Source organism: Microtus ochrogaster, chromosome 19 (genome assembly GCF_000317375.1).
Source record: "Microtus ochrogaster isolate Prairie Vole_2 chromosome 19, MicOch1.0, whole genome shotgun sequence".
Lineage (NCBI taxonomy): Eukaryota > Metazoa > Chordata > Mammalia > Rodentia > Cricetidae > Microtus > Microtus ochrogaster.
The window spans coordinates 18167102-18190327 of record NC_022021.1 but is presented as its reverse complement, the minus strand read 5'-3'; the positions used below and the strand labels follow the sequence as shown (position 1 = coordinate 18190327).

The window sequence follows — 23226 nt, the reverse complement described above, 5'->3', positions numbered from 1 at the left end:
GGTATGCCTTTAGTCCCAGCACTGGGGAAGCAGCGGCAGGCAGATCTCTTACATTCTCAGTCAACAGGTCTACATAATGTGTTCCAGGAAAGCAGAGAGACTATTTCAAAAACACAAAACAAAATTTGGAGTGGGAGAGATGGCTCAGTGGTTAAGAGCACTGGGGGCTCCAGAGAATCCAGGCTTGATTCCCAGCTCCCATGGTAGCTAACAAACGTCTGTAACTCTGTTTGAGAGGATCTAGTGAGCTCATCTGGCTTTCACAAGCACCAGGCCTGCATATGAAGCACAGACATACATGCAGTCAAAATACTTATACATAAAAAAAATTAAAACTAATCAATTTACACAAACAGAAGCAAAAATCAACAAAACCCTAACAAACACTTGTTTTGACAATGCTATGTATTAGTGAGTAGATAATTTTAATATGACCTGCATTCAAGGATAGCTCATTAAACTTCTCTTTCTCTGTGTGTCCCTGTCACATGGAACCTTTCGTTGTTTTTGTTGTTGTTGTTTCAGATATTAATTCTAGCATTCTTTTCTCCCATCCTCTTGAATTTATGAAGAAATTCAAATCATGGTTAGGCTGGTCCACATGTAAGATAGATGCTATTGTCTGATTTGTGTGTGTATCCATGTACACGCAGGTACTTGGCTCTAGTGGACTCAGGAAAGCATTGTGGAGAAAGAAGTTTATCTTCAGTCTTGGCCTTGAAGGCAGGCAAATGCGTAAATATTGAGGTTAAAGAAATAAGAACAGCATAAAGAAAGGGGAAAAGGCAAGTTTATAAATCCCAGTAGATTGTTCCTTTGGCTACAGTTAAAAGTTCACAGGAGTGAGTAATGAGAAGAATCTCACAGCAGTGGTCCAGCAACGTGGAATGATTTTTCATTACATATAGAGCCATTTAACACTTGTGATAAAAAGAGGTATCCCATGAAAGAGTGCTTAATCCCATAGAAAAGCCAACAGGCTTATGGCGAGCAAGCAGGAACAGGGTCAGTTCATTAGTAACCATGACAGCAGTCTGCGTGGGTGACCACAAAGGCCCGAGGCAAGGAAGAAGAGCATCTCCTTCACTGTAAACAGTGGCAGGGGCAAAGAGATAGAACTGCAGTAGTACCCCCATCAGGGAATGAAGGTGGACAGTGGGAACTCAGCATCAAAGACACAGAGTCAGTAAGTCCTCACACTCATGAGACCAGAATTCCTGAAGCCACAGAAGTGCTGATGCTTCCATCGTGATAACCATCCACCCAAGTGAGTGACTGTGACCAGAGAGGGAAAGAAATTATGCAGGTGTCCTGGATATGTAAACAAAAAGACAGGAAAGAACAAGAAACATAAACAACATTGAGCTCAGAGGAACTGAGCAAGGCAGACAAAGACTTCCCGAGGATAACCTATCAGAGAGAAATTGGGGTGGATATATCCTAACAGCATATGAAAATGTGTGTGTGTGTGTGTGTGTGTGTGTGTGTGTGTGTGTGTGTGTGTGTGTGTGTAAGTGGAAACAAAGCAGGGATAGAGTTAGCAGATTTTAAAATGACTAGTCACCATGATATGGAAAGCAGACACGATGATCCCGGAAGAAAAACCCACTTTAGAATTCCTTCACAAGGAAGAACCATTAGCAGAGGATGAGTAGGAAGAGGAAAACATCACCAACACAAGGGAGAAGGGTTTTCTGAAGAGGGGTGGCTGGAGGGGTGGCTCTCGGTACTGCGTTGAGCAGGAGAGATTAAAGATAAACAGATGAGAGAGGAGCAGCTGGGTTTGGTGTGCAAGGATCTGGGTGATGAACGAGTCAGGCTATGGCACAGTGTGCAAGGGCCTGGGTGATGGATGAGTCAGGCTATGGTGCAGTGTGCAAGGGCCTGGGTGATGAACGAGTCAGGCTATGGTGCAGTGTACAAGGGACTGGGTGATGAACGAGTCAGGCTATGGTGCAGTGTGCAAGGGCCTGGTGATGAATGAATCAGGCTATGGTGCAGTGTACAAGGGCCTGGGTGATGAATGAGTCAGGCTATGGTGCAGTGTGCAATGGCCTGGTGATGAATGAATCAGGCTATGGCACAGTGTGTAAGGGCCTGGTGATGGATGAATCAGGCTATGGTGCAGAGTGTAAGGATCTGGGTGATGAATGAGTCAGCCTATGGCGCAGTGTGCAAGGGCCTGGTGACGGATGAGTCACACCGTGGTGTAGATGTGAATAGCAGGTGTGATGGATGAGTCACACCGTGGTGTAGATGTGAATAGCAGGTGTGATGGATGAGTCACACCGTGGTGTAGCTGTGAATAGCAAGTGAATAGTACACACCACTGGGGGAACTTGATGGTGAAGGAAGAGGGAGAGGCAGGGCAGGAACTTGATAAGACAGCCACATTATGAGCAAGCTCCAGGTAGTGTAGAGCCATGCACATCTTTAGATTGTGGCTAAGGCCTAGAGGACTGAGATTGAAGCTGGAAAACATCAGTGGAAAGTTCAGCATAAAACTAGTTTCAAGAGAAGGAAAACCAGATGGAAGACGCGGAAGGGAGGCTGGTTTTCCTGAAAAGCAGCTACTTAGGTAAGAAAGGAGAGCAGTGGTGAACAACAAAGGATGGTGGCCAGATGAAATAAGGGAAACCGAGGGTGATGGCGCCATATTGTTCTTAATTTCTTGTAGAGGTGGAAGGCATTAAATGCAACGCTGAATTGCAGCTGGCTCTGGTTCAAAGACTACTTAGGAACCAATTAAAGATAATCCAAAGATTTTGGGGAAGCTGATATGGTCCAGTTAAGGTTGCTTAGAATAAATTAGTATCCATTACAGAGCACCTCTGACTGGCTGACAGTTACTTTCTGTATTATTTTCTTTTTAATAGCTTCATCTCATTACTTTGCTGGTACTCTGTGTTATTAAGTAACTATATCTGTAAATGCAGAAAATGAAAATCACACCCACATGCAGAGCTGTTCTCAAGAATATAAAACTGACCACAGAGCAGTGTGGTACATGTACTGTATGAAGGCTTGCCACTGCCCATCGCCCACTGATCATAGAGCAAGTGGCACCTGCCTTCCATCACAGTAATCACAGAAACTGGGAGGCAGAGGCTGGTGGATCTTTATGAGTTCCTGGGCAGAATAAAGACTGATAAAGAGTACTGGGGTACTGTGTGGCCTAGACCAGACCAGCAGTGGACAAACTACTTAAAAAAGAAGACAAATTGGTGAGGGAATCAAAGGATTAAGGCAAATATCCTTGAAATCTCCAATTGCAATGGACTCTCAGAGGACGGAGAAAGGTCCAGAGAAAAGAGTCACCCGGAAGACCAAGAGCAAATGGGAACAAGCAGAAGGAAGGATGGAGAGGAGGATGGAGGGTGATCATGAGAGCAGGCACCTGGCACAATGTGAGGGCAGAGGGTGGCAGCAAACGGAGGGGTCTGAAAACTGGACACGTGGAGGCAGAGCCACAGTGTCCCAAGATGTTAGCAGAAAAGTTATTTTCAGCTTTCGGTTGAGTGGAACCATGGTCCTGTGCAGCCGTCTGACAGAAGGCACCCCTGCTCCTATTTCCTTCCTAATAAGCATTCCAAAAGAATGTCTGCCTTTGGGCTCACACTTCTCCATTGGTGCAGTGTGCTTTTCTTCAGAAACAACACGTGGCAAAAATGCCATGTTCCTGTTTGATTCTCTGAGTATTATAATGTGTAAACTAGTAAGAAAGACATTTAGAGCACAGGCATTGTTTCCCCAATAGGACCCAACTGCTCATTCCCAGATGATTCATCCCCAGTTTGTACCTTCTTTAGTAATAACAATCCTGTTTTCCTTTATTCCTAGATTTGTCTTTAATATTTTATTATTCAGCCAATTTCAAGTCTATTCACACAAGCCATCATTTCAAGGCCGATTTCTATAAAGAGCAATGTAAACACTGAATCATGAGTAGAAAAAATTTGAAATAATAATGGCAATAAAACGTGCATGGAAAAAGTTACAATGGAATCTGTGACTAAGGACCTGGCAGAGCTGGGCATTAACAGACACATTGGAGAAGCTTCCAGACATGTTCAAACTCTCGAAGATAAAACAGGCTCAAAACCCTGATATTTCTTCTGAGTTTTATATGTACTCATTGGCAGTAGTGTAAATTCTAATTCTGGATAAACATATTTTAAATATAAGGAACTGTCATTTCCTTAGCTAGAAATTAAGTAGAAGAGTGTTATCATCCATTAAAAACTGCTTCCAGATAAAAGCAATAAAAAGGAATAACAGTTTTATAGTGTTTTCAAAGATTAGAAAATGATGACTCACTGATAATTTAAAAAGATAAGAGTAAAAGGATAAATGAAGAAGAGCAAATCCTCCTAAAAAGTGGTGGATGCCACCAGGAAAACTTAAATTTAAATTTTTTGTTATTAAATTAGACATGAGCAAGAAGGAAATACATTGAAAGCCAGTAGATACATTATGAAAAATGTGGAACATTTCATTGGTTCTCTGGTCAAGTGTGATCTAACAAGGTACACAATGTGGCATGCGCATTAGGAATCTTCTTCTGTCATGAAACTACTGGATAGCCACAGATGCTGCTGTAATTGTGTACCACATAGACTATATCATCCATTAACCTGCCAAGCCCCAAAAGGTGGACAGCAAGGTATAAATCAGTTACAGGACCAGTGAGATGCTTCGGGAAGTCCAGGTGCTATGCACACACTTGACAAATCCAAGAGTCATTCTCTGGCCTCCGCGTGCACACACCATGGCCTAGATCCTCGCATAAGTACAGTATGCTGGTCCACTTAAAGAAACTGAGATACTGTTCCCCACTCTGCCCTCTTCTGAAACCACCATGAGTGAACTCAGAAGGCAAGAGTGAGCAGAGCTGTATTAATCCACATGTACTAGGAATTATACCGCTTCGAGGCAGCAGCAAGGGTAAGAATGGCTCTAGTGTGTGAAGTTCACTGGGAAAGTTGCAGGATTGCCACCATTAGAATACTTTAGTGGCAGGGTCAGCTGGTGTATTAGAATGCTTCAACACAGAATAGAGATAAACAAGAACCAAGGAGCACCAGTCTCAGGACAATGGCAAGAGTCTTAACTGTGAGAGGATGGGAGATAGGATCCAGGTGTCATGGACGGAATGCGTCTTCTAGCCCTGGAGTTCACATGCAGTGTGGTACCCTAGAGCTGGGTCTCCAGGAGGTAACTGTGATGGGGTCAGTGGAGCTCCCACACTGGAGCTATTGCCTTAGAGGGGGAGACACAGGAGGAATCTCTTTATCTCTTCTGTGAGCACACAGAGGGCCAGGGCAAGAGAATGGTCCTCCAGATCCAAACCAGCTGGCCCCTTCAGAGTGGACTTGTGTAACTGCGAGAAATAAATGTAGATCTTCTCAGGATCTACAGCCTGTGACATCCTCATGGCAGCCAGAGCTGCCCAATCCTCCAAGCATAATCACAGGGAAAGGAAGGGAAGGGAATATATGAAAAACTTTTAGAAAGTATGGTAAAGAAAGGATCTCGTGGTATTATATCAATTACATACTGAACAGTATTAAACTAATAAAAAACAGAACAAATTTCAAGCTCTTAGTATAGTCTAGAGCTTATTAAAAACTTATAGATGTTGGCATTTTATCAATCAAACAGTTCCATAAAACATAACAGTAGCATAGCAGCTTCATCAGTTAGGAGAATATGGAGGAAAACTGGGTGTTGCAGTAATAGAACAGAGAGAGAGGTTTTTGTTAGAAATAAAAAATGAAGCAGCAAATATGAGATCCCTTTGAGGTCTTTTAGGGAAAGAGAATCTAATGGTTATTTTTATGGACATCTTCTAAAACTAAGGTTTATAGACTGGGATTATCAGTGAGAGTTTTGATAGCAAAATGCTGACGGGTCAGTATAGGTGCTGGCAGCATGGTGGCTCTGCAGACGAGCTTCTACATCACTGTGGTGACTCTGCAGAGCGCGTACATCACTGCGGTGACTCTGCAGACCTTGTACATCACTGCAGTGACTCTGCAGAGAGTGTACATCACTGTGGTGACTCTGCAGAGCACGTACACACTGTGGTGACTCTACAGAGCTTCTGCACCACTGCAGTGACTCTGCAGAGCATGTACATCACTGTGGTGACTCTGCAGACCTTGTACATCACGGCGGTGACTCTGAAGAGCATGTACATCACTGTGGTGACTTGGCAGAGCTTGCTCACCTGTGCTTCTCATCCCAACTTCATGCAGAACTTTCCCCAGTTTTGCATTGCCTGGATTTTCTTGTCTAACTATAGGGATAATAATAGTTCTCTCATTCATGTAAACTCTGGGATGAAAGCTTTCTCTGTGCATAACTTCTCAGCACAGTGCCTAGTGGGTGATCAATCCTAACGGTAGTGGAGATAATGATAATGATGACCACGAAGTAGAACTTCATGAACTCAGAACTCACACCTGTCGCTTAGAGGCAGGCCCAGTCCATTCACTACTCTTGCATGCTTTATGAAGTCTGTGCAACCAGAATATATATCATTGGTTATCTGATGGTGAGCTACCTTTGTTAGTCACCAATGAGTAAGTGAGAGTGGGGAAGAGATAAATAGATAAAGATAGCCTGAGGTAAAGGTATTCAGGCACAGTGGGGAGGGAGTGAGGAGTGGATCTGGGAAGAGTTGGAGGAGGACTAAACCCTTCCTGGGAATCTCTCGAAACACTAACAAAAATCGTTTAGTTGACTAATAAAAGGATATTCAGGAACTTGAGTTCTAGAAAGGCCTAGTCCCCTAGTCCCTCTTCCTTGGTCACATGTATAAATTGGAAATTTGGGCAGAATTTTAAATGTCAACTCTTTTATTTTGTAAGCATAGGGGATCGCTGAGACTATCATTCTAGGAAGCTTTGCTTGCTTGTTTATGGTGCTGTGAATTAAGCCTAGGGCCTGTGATAGCAAGCAAGCTACAGTGGCGGTATACCTAACCCTGTTCTAGCAGTTTTTAGTGATTAATGTCAAATTTCAAGTGCAAAAATGGAAAAGGAAGCATTAACTGCACATCAGATTTTGTACTCAAAGATTTCTGATTTGAATCTCTGAGGACTGAGGTCATGGAGGAGGAGCATCCATAATGTTTCCTGGAACATTAGGGATTTTCCCCACCACTACTATCAAAATGTGGGAAGGCTGAGCTGCACTCGCAAAGACTCAAGTGAACAGACGTCCATTGTACGGTGAAGAGCTCTGGGGTTTTCCATAGCTCTCCAGGCATTGTTTTAATCTTGTTTCAGCAGTAAAACTGGGAGGAGACTACAAACAAGCATTTCCATGCCAAGGCCAGGGAAAACCTGTTGAGTTGGTTGCTCTGGATCCCAGGCAAGCATACAGGCAAGATGACTCTCTTTGCATTAGTATAAGCCTCACTACTGGAGTGATAAAAATAAAAAATCAGAAGGTATTTTTGAAATTTTACTTATAAACCATGAATGTTTCTGCAAGTAAAACTTAAAATGGCAGTAATACATATAATTTGAATTAAAAAACATGAGGTTTCTTTTTAATCTAATTTTTGCAACTATTTGTAATAAAACAGCATAAACCTGTTATTTAAAATTAAGTTATTTGCCACACTACTGCAACTGCCCTTGGCAAGGTTTTCTGTTCTGTGTGGCTGGACCCTACAAGATAGCTTCTTCACACTCATCCAGAACCAGGGCTCAGATGCCCTTTCAGAACCCTGCAAAACGGCTAAACATATCTCTCCACATGCTGGCTTCCCATTGGCTAGCTTGGTCTTTCTATCCATGTGGTCGTCTCAGGACAACTGAACATACATGTACATGGCGGCTGATTTCCAAGGTAAAGGCAGTTAAAGCTGTTAGTCTTCTGACAAGCTGGACCCATTGTGTGGCAGCATCACTTCCATGAGATTAGTGTAAGCGAGACCACAGCCAACCCAGATTTATGGAAGGGAAGGCAAGTCTACCCTTGCTGATGAAAGGAGCTCCCCTGTCTGAGAAGAGGGGAACAAGGTGTCCGCTATCTAGAAGATGACAATATGGAGTGTTCTGTTTATCAGGAGCTATTTCTTTACTCTTACTCTTTTGGATTTCAGCATGGTTTTTGGAATGCTGATTTTTTTTTTAATATTAGTAATAAAAAGTCATTTAACTTTATTTTTAGTTTTTTGTCATTTAACTTTAAAATGTGATAAAATATTTTACATCCATCAGAAGTTTTCAATGATTTCCATCACAGTACTGAAACTTTATCTTAACTATTATTGTTCACTTTCAGGATAATGAGACTGAGCCATAGGAGGCCTGCTAGCATTCTGCCATAATGATGCTCCCACTCAAGAGAACTGGCCATGGCCATCCAGGGACTTCTAAAACACTTCAGAGTTTCAGTGTGCATGGCCAAGGGGCTCCAGCCACCTTTCCCATCCAAATGCTAACCACGAGCATGCTTAGCCTCTGAGATCAGACCATAGCAGGTGTGTGCAGGCTGGTGTGACCTTAGACCCAAGACACTTGCCCAACTTTGCATCTGTATTAAAGGCTCTGTGGAGAGTTTATGGCAAAAGGACTTGAAATCAACTACTTCCTCTTTTCATTCCAATTAATTTTTCTCTCTGCCCCATGAATCTTTCATCACCTAGGAACTGGCTGATGAGTCAGAAAGCAGTCAGCGACTTCTAAGTATGTCTGAAAGGAAAGATCCATTTATCACTGCCCGAGAGCAAAACCAAACCTGAAAATTAGAGGCTTTGCTTGAAAAGCTGCTTGAGACACTGGGATTCAGTTTAGTGTACATTTCTGACTCATTCTTGCAGCACATCTCGTCCTCTGAGGGAGGAGGAAGCTCAGAGTCCCACAGAGAACCACTGACCTTTGAGAGTTAGGTTCACCCAGGTCAACTACAGGGCCCCTAAGGCCACGCTGCTAGGCTGTTCCCGCCAGCTCAGGAGGAAAGGGATAGAAGATGATTATCTGCTCTTCCCAGGGCATTTCACTTCCTGAGAGCTCTCCCCCACCTTCCCTTTAGATTTCACTGAGTTTACTTGAATGCAGCTTGAAATTAAGAGATGTCAGAAACAAAAGAAGTCACACAAAGTGTCAGATGTGAGGAACTGATACTCAAATACAAGTTGTTGGGGAAGCTTTTCCTTTTGTCGGGCATAGCTATTCCATGAAGGGAGTGATTGGGCAGCGCTAAGACTGTAGAAGACTACAGGCATAATGAAATGATCTGACCCTTCAGTTACTCAAATACACCTGATGCTGGTATTAACTATATGATGCAGGGGAAATACAGTTAAACTCTTAGCTGTCTGAGTTACCTTAGGAGGTAGTATGCCTTTGCATGTTAAAATTGTAGTGGGCTGTGCTGGGCCTCCTGGAGCGTGACTACATACACTCATCTCCGGCAGGCAGTGTCCAGGACAGTGTGAAAAGCACCAGCTGCTTGGAGAAAGAGATGAGGGTGCCAGGTTTTGTGTTGTCTTTGAAACTTAGGTTTTCAGGAAATCGCATATTTCCTCACACCATAGACTTGCAAGTCCTGAGTGGGACTTGTCTATTTACAGTAAGAGTACAGAATATCAGAAGCAAGGAAAAGATGCTCACAATCCGGATTTCCAAACTACAGACACAGACATGTTCAAATGATCTTAGTATCTTGAGAATACAATGATTTTCAGTAAGCCTCTTAGCTCTTTTAAATAGATTTATTTCATGTGTATTTATACCTATTCCATAAGATTCTGAAGCTTTATCTCTTCAGATTATGCCATTTGTGGTTCCTCCACAATATCTTCCATTGGTGGGCCTATCCTTATGTATCCTCAGCTTGTTCTGTATTTTCTCTTTGTTTGTTTTTTCTTTGTGACACTGGAGCTTTCCTTTAGGATCTATGAGCTCTGACCTCTCTGCTGTGTTCAGAGTTATCTCAATACTCATATAGTTACCATATAGGTAATGTACTATTCCTTATTTCTGAAATGTCACATTTGCATTCCCTATTGATTGATTGATTGATTGTGTTTAAGTACTCCCATGACTATCATCTTTCACATCAGAAGATCTAGGTACTAAATAAGTTCTTCTCTGCAGGGTGCCTAGTCTTAGGACTCAACCCTGCGAAATAAAAACAGACAATAAGTAAACAAATGGATGTGGGTCGATTATTAAAAAATATAAATCCTATATCTGAAGAAAGGTCAAGTAGGCTGCTGTGATCCCCGCACATAGGAGGTGGAGACAGGAGGATCATTTGAGTTTGAGACCAGCCTGAGCCACATAGAGGGTAACCCATCTCAAACAAATAAAGAATAACCAACACACAGATCACCACAGCCATTATGGAAAACATTTTTTTTTCGCAGATCAGTTAATACAGTCACCTTATGCCAAGCAAGTCTTCTCTACACTACGCCCCAGAAGAACTAGATGAAGACACTCATCAATTCCACAACCTACACATGCTGTGGGACAACACTCTAGTCCACTATAAGGATTTGTCACTTGCACTAGTGTAATAAAATGCTCTTTGGCAAGTAGCCAGGCAGGAAGTATAGGTGGGCTGACCAGATTAGGAGAATTCTGGGAAGAGGAAAGGTGGAGATGCAGTTGCCAGCCAGACACCGATGTAGCAAGATGAGAATGCCTTACTGAGAAGAGGTACCAAGCCGTGTGGCTAAACATAGATAAGAACTATGGATTAATTTAAGTTGTAAGAGATAGTTAGTAATAAGCCTGAGCATAGGTCAAAGAGTTTATAATTAATATTAAGCCTCTGAGTGGTTATTTTAAAAGTCGTTATGTGACCAGGCGGAAATCTCCAGTTACATACACATACATGTTTGTTCATACTAGTACTATTTATATTTGCCTCAAAGAGAAATCAGCCCAAATGTCCCTCAACAGATAGGAAAACTTACTAGGAAGTCCTTATGATAGACCATTGTTTGGCAGTAAAAAGGTACTAGATACTGTTACGTCTGGAGCATAGCCCCAACCCCTGGCATCCATCCCAGATCCTGACCTGGGAGTTGCATTAGTATGGACTCCAAATCCCAGCATGCCAGGTCCTGACCCCTCCCCAGAGGTCAGGACCACTCCCACAGTGTATTTAAGTGGGCTCCCAGAGGAGAAACACGTGGGTCCGGGTTTGCATGTGCTCTCCACTTTCCTGTCTCCCTGCCATGTGCTTGGCCACCTGAGAGCGCCGTACTTAATAAGACGATGGTCATTTTAATTTGGTTTGATTTGACCTAATGGGATTTCTTTGCACCGGCGGAGCCGCCCCCCTCCCTTTTTAATTTTTTCTTAACAGGCACAATAAAAATGCTTGTGTGATGATATGGATGAACTTGGAGTGCATTATGCTAAGCTAAGAAGTATGACATGCAGGGCCATGTGTTCTAGGATCCTACTGTATGAAATGTACAGAGGACATCAAGACTGATGGGGAGCAGGCAGCTTAGTGGGTACTTGCTGCGCAGGAAGGTGGGAGGACAGGCGTATCTAGTGTCGAGGGTGAGGCTTCTCACAGGGCCATGAAGATGTTCTAAAGTTAAATTGCGGTGCAGTCCCACGATGGTATAAGCATGCTAACCCTCAGAAAACTGGACAACTTGAACAGAGGAACTTACGGCATATGAACCGTGCTCGGTAACAATTTCCAGAGTGAACAGGTAAACTGGAAAAGGGATTTGCTGAGTGGTTGCAGGGCCCTAACGTGCTTTTTACTTCTTCCAGTCTCTCAGGGTCCTTAATGCACCCATCTGAAACTCTTCTAGGCCTCTCCATTGGAGCAGATTCATGAGTTAAATTCGCCATTTGTTAACTTTTAAGGTCTATGCGTGTTAGTTTTTTTTTCTGCTTTTGAATAGAAAACATTTGCTCCTTTACTCTAATTTCTTCAACCTTTCCCACAGAAATGGTTCTGCTGCTGACTCCCCTAAACAGTCCTGTGGCTTTCAGAGCCCTCAGAGAGTATTTCCATGCCCTGGTCCTTCATTTTCCAAGGGGACATTATGGCTACTTGGATATTGTCTCTGACCCCGAAGAGCTTGGCCCTGGTATGTAATGAAACGTGATTGTCTTCTTGGGTTGACATATTGCTGCTTTCCCACTCATCTTTCCTGAAAGATCCATTGTCTGTAACTTCCCCTTGTGGGTTAGAATCTCCCAGGGTCCACTTTACCACCTGAGCAGATGAGAGTTTGCATCCACATCTTTTGGTCTCAGGAAATATTAGGGTTTGGGCTCAGATGACCATTTTATGCTTCTGTTCTGTTTCTGAGTCACAAAGATACATTTATCTCATTTTAATATTCTTTGATTAATATGTTATCTTTAGCTACTATCTATATTGAGTAGAGTAATAAGGTAAAACACTAATTTACAGTGCCACTTTAATTGGATATTTTAAAGGTCAGCATGATCCAATTTTAACAAGAAAGATTGAAGCGAAGTACTAAATGCTCCAGATTAGAGTAGGAAAAAATTGCTTTTTTTTAAAGATTTGCAATATATGGAGCACATTACATTAAGTGGAATAACAGTGGGTTTCAAATGCACAATTAAAGAGTAAAGAGCAAATTCGAACACAGTTCTGAGACTCACAGAAGACAAGGGCATGAAAAATGAGTGCTAATTATACACTATTTTTAATGAAGTATGGACAGACAAATCAAGAAGACAAATCATTTCGATTCCACCTTTGTTGATGCAGCAGCGCCTATTCTTGTGATGTATTTCATGGGGTACCCACTACTAGAGTTAGAGGGTTTATACTACCTTAATAATTTTCATTTCTTCAATTATTTAAAGATAGCAATCATGTTCTTGCTACCCAATTAAAGACCCCAGGGATGTATAAATGAACCTTGAGTATTCCTTGTTCTCAAGGAATGTTTGTATAAAGTTAACCATACAAAGCTGAACAAGGCACAGAGCCACGCTTTGACAAGGGCTGTGGTAGCGACACGAATGAGGACAGTCAAGGCACAGGGAAGGAGTTATTTCCATTCACAATGATGCTGCTACGAGGTGATCCCAGAGTGTCACAGAGGAAGTGAGGTGCCGAACGGTCTCGGGGTTCTATAAGAAATGGAGCAAGACTGAGAGAAACTAACTTGAGTTTACGCCATCCTAATTTGGATTTGGGGTTACTTTCAGATGTAGTGAAGAGTCTGTGGTGTGATTAACCACATCTATCTCTCTATTTCACTCATCCAGAAGCACTCATCTCATTGAGCAGGATTCCTTACAGCCCAAAATACAGCTGCATCTGCTTATTTACAGAAAAGAAAGGAGACTGGCGTGGTCTGGAAGTAGGGTGAGTAGCACGCATTTACGGGTGAGCAGTGAGTTACGGGGACTCTTGTAGACTACACAGACTGAACTTTTGTTTGGGGCACTGAGGAAAGTCAACCTCAAAAAACTGGAGAGTGAAATATGTGTTGCATAGTATTGAAGTACGCGCATCTGAGTCGCTGAAATGGAAAAAAAAATATGAGACTAGATAAAAATAAATTCATCAGAAAGATGTAAGGAGCCCAGACACGAAACAATAACTTTTCAGATTAGATTGTCATTAGAAATAGGGGAATCAAGAGCCTGGAGGTGGTTGTACACACCTAGAATCTCAGCATTAAGGAGGCAGAGGCAGGTGGATCTCTGTGAATTTGAGGGCAGCCTCATCTACAAAGCAAGTTCCAGGACAGTCAGAGCTGTTACACAGAGAAACCCTGTCTTCAAAAACAAACAAACAAAAAAAAAATGTGAGGGAATCAGAAACGCCATAAATGTTTTTCTTTAGAACGGCTGCATAAAGCCACTCTTCTGTTAGTGTTTCCTTGTAGAGTGGGCCCCTAGTTGATACAACTGGGACATCTGCCATCATATTCAGTGCACGGGGATCTGGGGTCTAATCAGCAGAGCACCAAGTCTAAGGTGTACTGGGGAGACAGGTCTTCAGAGGATTAGCTGGCTCCATTAGGTCTTCATATGATGTTAGATTTGCAGAATCACAAATGTTAAAAACACAGTGTTTAAGTAACTGCTTCTGTCTGTAGGTGTGTGCTTATTGTTCCTATTTAAGGAAGTTCCTAGGAAACTCTATTCTAAGGACAACAAAAAGAAAATCCGACCATAAAAACCTGTGCAGAGCATGATTCAAAGGGAAAAAGTGAGCTACAGGGAAAGCCAGTTTGAGCTGGAAAGATTTGCACTCTAAAGTAACCAGACATGTGTAGCCACTTACGAGGCTGTCTGGTCACGCGTGTTTTAAAGCATTGTCGGAGTGATCAGAAAGCCTCAGGCAAAGTCCAGAGCTCTAGAGCACCCAGAGGTTCGCTTGATTGACTCTCAAGTCTCCGAATTGGCAGGAAGTGAAATGACTTCACAGGTTGAATGCAGGTTGTTATTGCCTAAGTTGGGGAAAGCCTGGGAAGCGATTCCCGAAGCCGGTGACTCACCGGCCTGAATGCTGACACATTAAGGGAAACTGGAAGCAGCAATAAAACTCCCAGGCCCCTAGGACGAGTGCTGCCAGGAAGAACCAAGCAGTAGACACCACGCTTAGCTTAAATCAAGGCTTCAGCGCTGAAAGCTGAACCTAATTACACCCTTTTCTTTCATTTAAAATCAAATCAAATCAAAACAACAACAAACCCAGAAGACAGAACTCTACATGGCATTTCCTCCCCCGCCCCCCCGCTTGAGGAGTTCACATTTCTAAAATGCAAAAATAGTTCTTCCTAACCTGCTGCATTTGTCCGTCCTCTGAAGACATCGTCATAACCTTTCCACTGTGGCTTTAGCTGGTAGGCATGGATGAACACCACAAATACCACCACGAGGCACATGAGAGGAACGAGAGCAGCCGTGAAGAGAGCAGCATAGATATTTGGAATGAAGCACCTGGAAGAGAGCGGGCAAGCATTAGCTCAGATAAACACAAGGTGAAGATATATATCCATACTTCCTCTTCTCATCGCTTCGCCCCAGCTCTGTGACTGGAGATGCTGGCGAAAGTCGGTGTCGCCTTAATAAATTAAAGCTGTCATAGAGAAGAGGAGACACAGGTCTCCCTATGCATCACTGAAGAGGCTCTGAGAAAAGGAGACAGTTCCAAATAAGTTTGCCAAATGAATCTGCCATTGGCACCCTCTAAACTTCAGATCCAGAGAGCGTGCCTGTCACTGTACAGGCTGTGTGGGGAGGCATAGAGCTGGTGTACCTCAACTTCAGACTAACAGTGGTATTTAGGTGTATCACTACATTTTGACTAACAGATTTAGGAATATTTAGCCTTTCTATGACTTCATTTATCTTTAAAATAAAATTTGCAACAGTATCCACAATAGAAGTCAGCTATGAAAATTAATTGAATTAGTTTGCTACGCAGCTAGAAAATTTTTAAGAAACAACATTTATCTTCTTTTTACTAGCTCCATCTTCCTAGACAACCCCTGAGGAGCATGCTGGGGATATGAGGGGGGTGGGGAGATGGTTCAGGTGGAACACTGTTTTCTATCTTTGATCCTGAGAATGCACAGAAAGGCTAGATATGGTGGAATGTGCTTGCAGTCCCAACCCTGCAGAGAAGGAGACAGGCAGACCCCCTAGGGCTTGTTGGCTAGCCAGCCTATCCTAATTGGCAAGATGCAAGCCAAGCCAGCCTATCCTAATCAGCAAGATGCAAGTCAAGTTAGCCTAGCCTATGGCACGTTGCCAGCCAAGCCAGCCTAGCCTAATCGGCAGGATGCAAGCCAAATCAGCCTAGCCTTTGGCATGCTGGCAACCAAGCCAACCTATCCTAATCATCACACTGCTAGCCAAGCCAGCCTAGCCTGTGGCATGCTGCTAGCCAACAGGAGAGGCTTTCTCAAAGAAGATGGTCTTGAAGAAGAGCACTCAAGGAGGCCACTGGTTTCAGCATGTGCACACTCCTCACATACTGCTTGCTACAAGTTTGAGGATTTTCTACCTTGGCATGGACACTGTTTGGTTTTTGAACATTTGTTTTGTTATTTCTCAGCTGCACTTCTATAGAGTAGCAGTTTCCTGTAAGATGAAACCTTTCATCTTGGAGGAACATTTCTTAAGACGTTAAGAGTGTGTCTCTTTTATTTTACCCATTTTCCTTTTTTTTTTTTAATGTACAATATTTTTAAACCTATGTTATATTATAGCCATAGTAAACTTTGAAGAAAAGTCAAAGAAAAATACATTTAAAAGGAAATCTGGAAATACAAAATCTAGATAGTTAGATTTTGTAAATGCTCATTCTTGTAGCTGGAGAAAAACATCTTTACCAAAAGTTTAAAGGAAAAGGCTTGGGAGATGGTTCAGCAATTGGAAGACTATACTTTGCTTCAGAAAACAGAGGATCCATATTTGGTTCCCAGCAGCCTTGCTGGGCTGCTCACAATCACCTCTAATACAAGCTCCAGGGGATAAATGTCCTGTTCTGACACAAACTAAAGTTATCTGAGAAGAGGGACCTCAAATGAGAAAATGCCTCCATCCTATTGTTTGTAGGAAGTATGTAGGGCATTTTCTCGACTAATTACTTATGTGTGCCGCCCCTCACCAAGTGGTCCTGGGTTAAGGAAGAAAGCTGTTGAGCAAGCATTGGGAGCAAGTCAGTGAGCTCATTTTCCATGGTCTCTGCTCCAGTTCCTGCATCTAGGTTTCTGCCTGGAGTTTCCTTCCTGACTTCTGCTCATGAAGGGATATAACCTGCAAGATGAAATTGATGTAGGTGGGTCTTCTATCTATATGTTACTTTCATTGGTCAAATAAAGAGACTGCCTTGGCCTTTGTTAGGACAGCAGCTTAGATAGGTAGAGTAGACAGAACAGAATGCTGGGAGGAAGGCAACGAGTCAGACGCCATGATTCTCCGACACGAGATGGATGCAGGTTAGGATCTTTCCTGGTAAGCCACCATCTCGTGGTGCTCCACAGATTACTAGATATGGATTAAAGCAAGATGTGAGAATTAGCCAATAAGAGGCTGGAACTAATGGGCCAGGCAGTGTTTAAAGGAATACAGTTTCTGTGTAATTATTTCGAATAAAGATAGCAGGGAGCCACTCCTATCACTACATGAAATAAACGCTTTCCTCTCCAGGTTTCTTTGGCTCATGGCAGCAACAGATATCAAACTAAAAAATCCTACACACAATCACATACATAGTTAAAAATAAAAATAAATAATCATAGAGTTTAAACTAATCAACATTGTTAAGAGCCTTACTCAAGTGAGGTAAGTGCTTGCCTTTGGTGAAGGGAGGTGGATAGTGTCACACTGGATAAACATGTGCAAAGGGAATGGTCTTGAAATCTTGTAGCCCTCAGTTATAGTGGGCATCAGAACGAGCTACCAGTCAGATGTCAGAGGACCACAGCACTCCTCCTTAAAAGTTTAGGCCCATATTGACTGTGTGGATGATGAACAAGGGCCACTGTCAGGAGCCTGCCATCATGACAGGTCATGTGGGAGCAGATTCTGAGGAGACAGAAAGGAAAAACTTTAGGACTGTGCCCTTTTTGATCCTGTAGCTGAATGGACCCAAAGTCACAAGAGGAAGAAGACAGCAAAGGGGAGTCTCTGAGCAGTGACACTTGGGGAAGTCTTTGTGCTACGGACATACCCAGTGACCTCTGACCCTCTGGAGGTCCACTTTGCCTGTGGACCAATGAAACAAGGTGTTTGTTGTTTTCTGGGCATCTGTTTTTAAGAATTAAGAAATTCTTGTGAAATTTTGCAGATAAAGAACTAAGTATACCCGTTGGCTGCTACAGTAGAATGGCATTCTGTATGGAATATGCCTAGGTAACATCACAGTAGATTTAATAATTATACCAAAATTCAACTGTGATAACATTTTTTCAAGTAAAAAGAAAAGTAGTGCAACCCTTGTAGGTGGTGTCCTTCATCAGTATCGGAATCCTCCAAGTGTCATCTGTCACTCACGGGAAAGGCAGTTCCTAGCTGTTGGACATCCATGTTATAAAAATCAAAAGATAACAAAACCACTACTTTCAGTACAGAAATGTGTTCAATATCAAACCTGTAATGTTTGCTTGTTTGATTTACTCATCGGTCTTTGACCCAGATAAAATTGGCCTGACTATATAAAGCTAGGTTCATAAGGATTCTAGCTTTGTGTTATCCAGATGAAATTCTTAAAGAAGGAAATTCATTATTCTGTCATTCTTCCACAAACGCAGCGGTTTTTGAAACATACCCTAAAATTTGTCTTGTTTACTTCCATTTAGTGGTTCATGTTAATTTGAGTAAGGCCCTTAACTATGTCAGCTTAGTTTAAACTCTATTATTTTTTATTTTAAAGATTTATTTTTATTTTTACTTATGTGTGTGTATGGATTAGGAAGTCCAGAGATACTTCTGACACATAAACATTTGCAAATGAAGCAGGGTATAAGATAAATAGCAATGGAAATGACAGACAGGACCTGCCATTCACGACGCTCAGCCTGTGGAAGAGACTGGGGAAGGCTAATCCCAAATTATAACATAGTCCTGATTTCTTGTTTTAAGGTCTCATTTAACTTATTTTTTTTAATTATTGTTAGGCCAAAATTATCTCAGGGCCTGTGCCTCGAGGCCTGTGGGACAGAGAAAAGCCTGGATCGAGTTTGAAGGATAGTTTCAAAGCCACCGAGGGGGGGATGAGACAACAAAATCTAGATAGACGCCCCTCCAGCCAGAGGGAGGGCTTGGCTGTCTCTCATTGGCTGGAGGTAACCCCATATCACGCGATGTCACTTAACTTATATAAGCTGATGCTCACAGTAATAAACTGAGTTCCTGCTTTGACTTGACTCTGTATCATGTCTGATTGTCCTGCTTCATGGGGCTGCAGAAGGGACAGATAGCATACTCACCTTTCCCTGGGAAATAAGGCTAAGGCCTGGCACATTATTCAAATTTTCTGTGCAAAATTATATGAATGGAGTCTTTACTAAGTTGTAAGAAAAATTATAACATATATTTTTAAAGGGCCAAAGATAAATGAACTATATTCTGTTCTTTAACAAAACAGTCTGCTCACCAGAATTGCTCCCATGCTAAGGAAATAATAACTAAATCCGGTAGCTCTGAGTATTTGCTAACAAGAAAGCAGTAGGACACGTGTGAATATGGTGGCAGAATACTGTCTGAACTAAGCTAGGAACAGCTTCTGGAGAGAGTGGGAGGGAGGCTAAGGAGACTGAGAGCCGTGCATATATCAGGGCAGCTGATTAACACGCTGGCAACTACTACATTAATAGATCTGGCAGAACCTGGGAAAACAGATGAAGGCCATGTGGGTTTCAGTCCTTAAAAAGGGCTGGCAAAGTGTGCTTTTAGAATCCTCAGCTCCCCAGCTCCCAAAGACTCTGGTGGCTGTCCTTCTTGGGGCACTGGGCACGCTTCTAGGTTTGAGGTCTTTTAGTCACCTTACTATTTTGCTTTTCCCATTTAAACTTTCCAAGTTCTTCCCCCTTTATTCTTAGACAGGGCCAGTGCTTCCTGTCAGGAGACCACACAAAACAAGTCCATGCATGCCATTAGTTTCAGATCCTCCTCTTCCAAGTACCCCCTCATCATTCACAAGGCCTGAGATCATTTTCCCGTTTAGTGAGGTTGTCACCTCCACCAATCAACAGCTCTTTATGTTTCTGAAATGTTTTCACCTGTGCCACCTAATTCAATTTTTACAAAATGTATGTATGTGCCATGGGTCTTTGTTGTTTCCTTCTGTATGATGTCAGCTGAGGCAGGGGCTCAGAAGCATCTAGAAGAAAACATACTCTGCTTAGTGGCATTGACCTCACTGGGAGGGCCAGAGGGAACTCACTGTTCTTAAGACTGTGGTTTGAGTTCACTAAAATTATATTTTATCGAACAAGCTGACCCCGGCCACCTGGGGAACATGAAGACATCCAGCTGGCTGACATCTGGTCACAGCTGGGCTACATAGGTAATGAAAAGAATGTAGGAGATGTAAGAGTAATAAGTGTTTGTCTCCAAAGTACTTCTAAGTACTTCAAGGCATGTCAGTAATGCACACAGGTTCCTGTGCTGACCTCCTTGAGTATCAATCAGGACGCCTTCAGAGACGGTGTCCATCGCAAAGGCCAACCTGCTGTCTCCACCATCTTTCCTTCCTGAAATCACATCAAAGTCTCACTGTTCTGGGAAGTAATGGAGCTGCCCTGTCTCTTTCATCCTATAAATCCACAGAAGAAGGTATAATAAACCCAGAAGAAGGATAGTCAGTATTCAATATGGATAAATGGTTACCTCTACTGAAAACTTTCCTACTTTGTATAGAAAATTTCTGCTCTCTTGCTTTATCAGGTGAAGAACAAAGACGTTCTCCACCATGTAGCTGCATATCAGTTATAAAAAACAATCCAAGTGAATACTTAAGTTCTCCATATTTCTCTACCTTTGTGGCCAGCTTACTTTCTTTCCAAAGATGATGCTTTTATCTTGCACACCTGTGGATTTATGCATATATTAATGTGGATGAACCATTTCCCATACCATCAGAAATGACAAAGAATGGTAAATGATAAAAACGCTATAAAGATGTTACTTTTTTATTCTATCCCATAGTTAACCCTTGAAAAAGGAATAAATTTATGAAGGCCCAAAGTTAGGAGAAATAATAGTTTGGATTTAAGTAGCTGTCAGGAAGGAAAATATATTACTCTGGCTTTCTGTTGCAAAGCACACAGCAATTTTCATAATCAACTTAATTCTAAAATATACTTTACTTAATGTTTAAGCTTTATTTATTTTGGGTGTTATTTTGTTTTTCTTTCTGTTTTGTTTTTTGAGATAGGATATCCCTATTAATCTTTGACTGACTTGAAACTCAATAAGCAGACCAGCCTGGCCTCAAACTCCCAAAGATCTATCTGCCTTTGCTCCTGAGTGATGAGATTAAAGTCATGCATCACCACAGGTGGTCATTGCGGTTTTTCTGGGACAGAGTTTGACTCTGTGGACCACACTGGTTGTAATTCACTGTGCCCCTAAGTGTATGATCCTCCTTTTTAACCCTCCTTAGTGCTGCAATTATATGTGTCTATCCCCATAGCTTGCACAAAGTTTAACTTCTCAACCAAAATAATCTTAGGATTATATTTCAGATAAGCATTACATAGTGAAATTGGTCACTGGTATAATTTATGGACTTCAGAGGGTAGAGGAGAATGAAGTACAGTGAAATAGAGATTGTTTTAAATATTAGCTAGCCAGTGCCATTGATAGCAGTCACTGCTATCTGCAAGACTGGATACTGTAGGATATTGTATCCATACATGAATTAGACACAAAACAGCATCATAACCTTACTAGCTGTATTGCATATATGAGGGAAATGCCACCCACGTTATACAGGTCAAATGGTCGGTAGCAATAATAGGCTCACTATTTCTTGTGAAGTTTGAAAATTAGTTACAAGTTGCAATAAAAGATAGTGATAAATATACCACTTCTCATTTAAGGACAGGAACCATTCTTGTTTTCTTGTTCTGCAGAAAGCTTTGTACAGTTCGGCCCTTGTTTGTGTCTTAGCACTCTTTGAAAGCCATTCACTTAAAAACATGTGGGGAGAAGTCTGTATTTCCTGTCTGCTCAGCTCAATAAAAGCCCACCCAGCTATCACCCAGGCCCAGATCCAGGGCTATGAGTCGGCCTACCCAACATCCACCATATCTATGAACTGATGAAGCTTGTGAAGGGAATGGACCTATGAATCCAAAGCTGCAGGGTCTCCACAGCACAGGACAACAACAGGATATTCAAGGAGCCCCAGTGAGACATTATCATCACTGTTGAGCCAGACCAATGACTATGGCAATGAACACTTGCAAGGAAAGATGAAGGAACGAAAGGGTAGACTAGGAGTCTCAACGGGCCACACTACAGCTTCCATTATAAAACTTCTTTTTCTGTTTTTGTTTTGTTTTGCTTGGCTTTTGATTTTTCTTTTAAATTTTTTTTGCTCATGGGGTGAGGTTGCAGGGGCAGAATAAAGACTCAAGGGGATGGGGAGATAAGTGAGATCAGGATGAATGATATGAAATCCACAAAGAATCAATAAAAGGGAAGAAAAAAGTTCAACTAATATGTCAGTATCAACCACATACTAGGAATATTGCTGGCAATGGGAGGGCCCATAACGCTGGCTAAGTTATGATCCATCAAGGGGCAATAACCACAACAGAAGCACAGCGCTTCTGAACATAGTCTCTTCCACCAACAGGATCAGCACCGACTGGAAATTTGTGAAACATGCCAACACTCAACCCACACAGAGCTCCTGAGTCAACTCCAGTTTTCACAAGGTCTCCAGGTATGTCTTCTCTCCTCTCTCTTTCCATATATAGAGAGATAGGTGTGGACATAGATAGAAAAAAAGTTTGAGAAGTATTTTTCTAGTATACCCTCCTGGTGTAGGCGGTCCTTCTGGTTGTGTGTTGCTTCCATTGGTTAATGAATAAAGAAACTGTCTTGGCCTAGTTGATAAGGCAGAACTTCGGTAGGCGGGAAAGATGCAACTAAATGCTGGGAGGAAGAAAGGCAGAGTAAAAGAGACACCATGGAGCTGCCAGAGACAGACGTGCCAAATCTTTCCTGGTAGGCCACTGTCACATGGTGATACACAGATTAAACTGGGTTAAACTGAGATGTAAGAGTTAGCCAATAAGAAGCTAGAGCTAATGGGCCAAGCAGTGTTTTAATTAATACAGTTTCTGTGAGGTTATTTCAGGTGTAAGCTAGCCGGGCGGCTGGGATGAACAACCAGGCCCTCATCCTCCAACACCCCTGAGACATGAATTAGACAATCGTAGTCAACAAGTTAATCATTACCTCTTTTTGACATAGTGGTCAAGGGACCCTGTAATCCCAGGGATCCCAGAGCTTGTGATGCTTCTATTAACTCAAGAACCAATAGGAAAGCATCAGGAGGAAGAGAAACTGAGACCAAAGAGTCTGAAAATGCAGGGTGAGCATTCTGACTAAAGAAAGAGTAAAGCTCACATTAAACCAGTGAGCATACAGAGACTTGGAGTGGTGGGCTGGGGGAAGTGGTGCTGGGGCCTGGTGCACGTACAGGAAGGTGGTATTCATATTTCCCACACCTTTCCAGCTTCTCGAGGGCCTTTCTCTGTGTCAGTGC

The 23226-nt window shown here is 42.3% G+C and overlaps 1 protein-coding gene across 1 annotated transcript in view; it reads right to left on the bottom strand.

Moving 5' to 3' along the window:
* Adgrv1 (adhesion G protein-coupled receptor V1) overlaps nt 1–23226 on the bottom strand; it is a 549406-nt gene that overhangs the window by 82970 nt on the left and 443210 nt on the right. The window contains exon 86 of the mRNA XM_026783832.1: nt 14776–14933. Coding sequence (XP_026639633.1) covers nt 14776–14933 — 158 coding nt within the window. The remainder of the gene's footprint in view (nt 1–14775; nt 14934–23226) is intronic.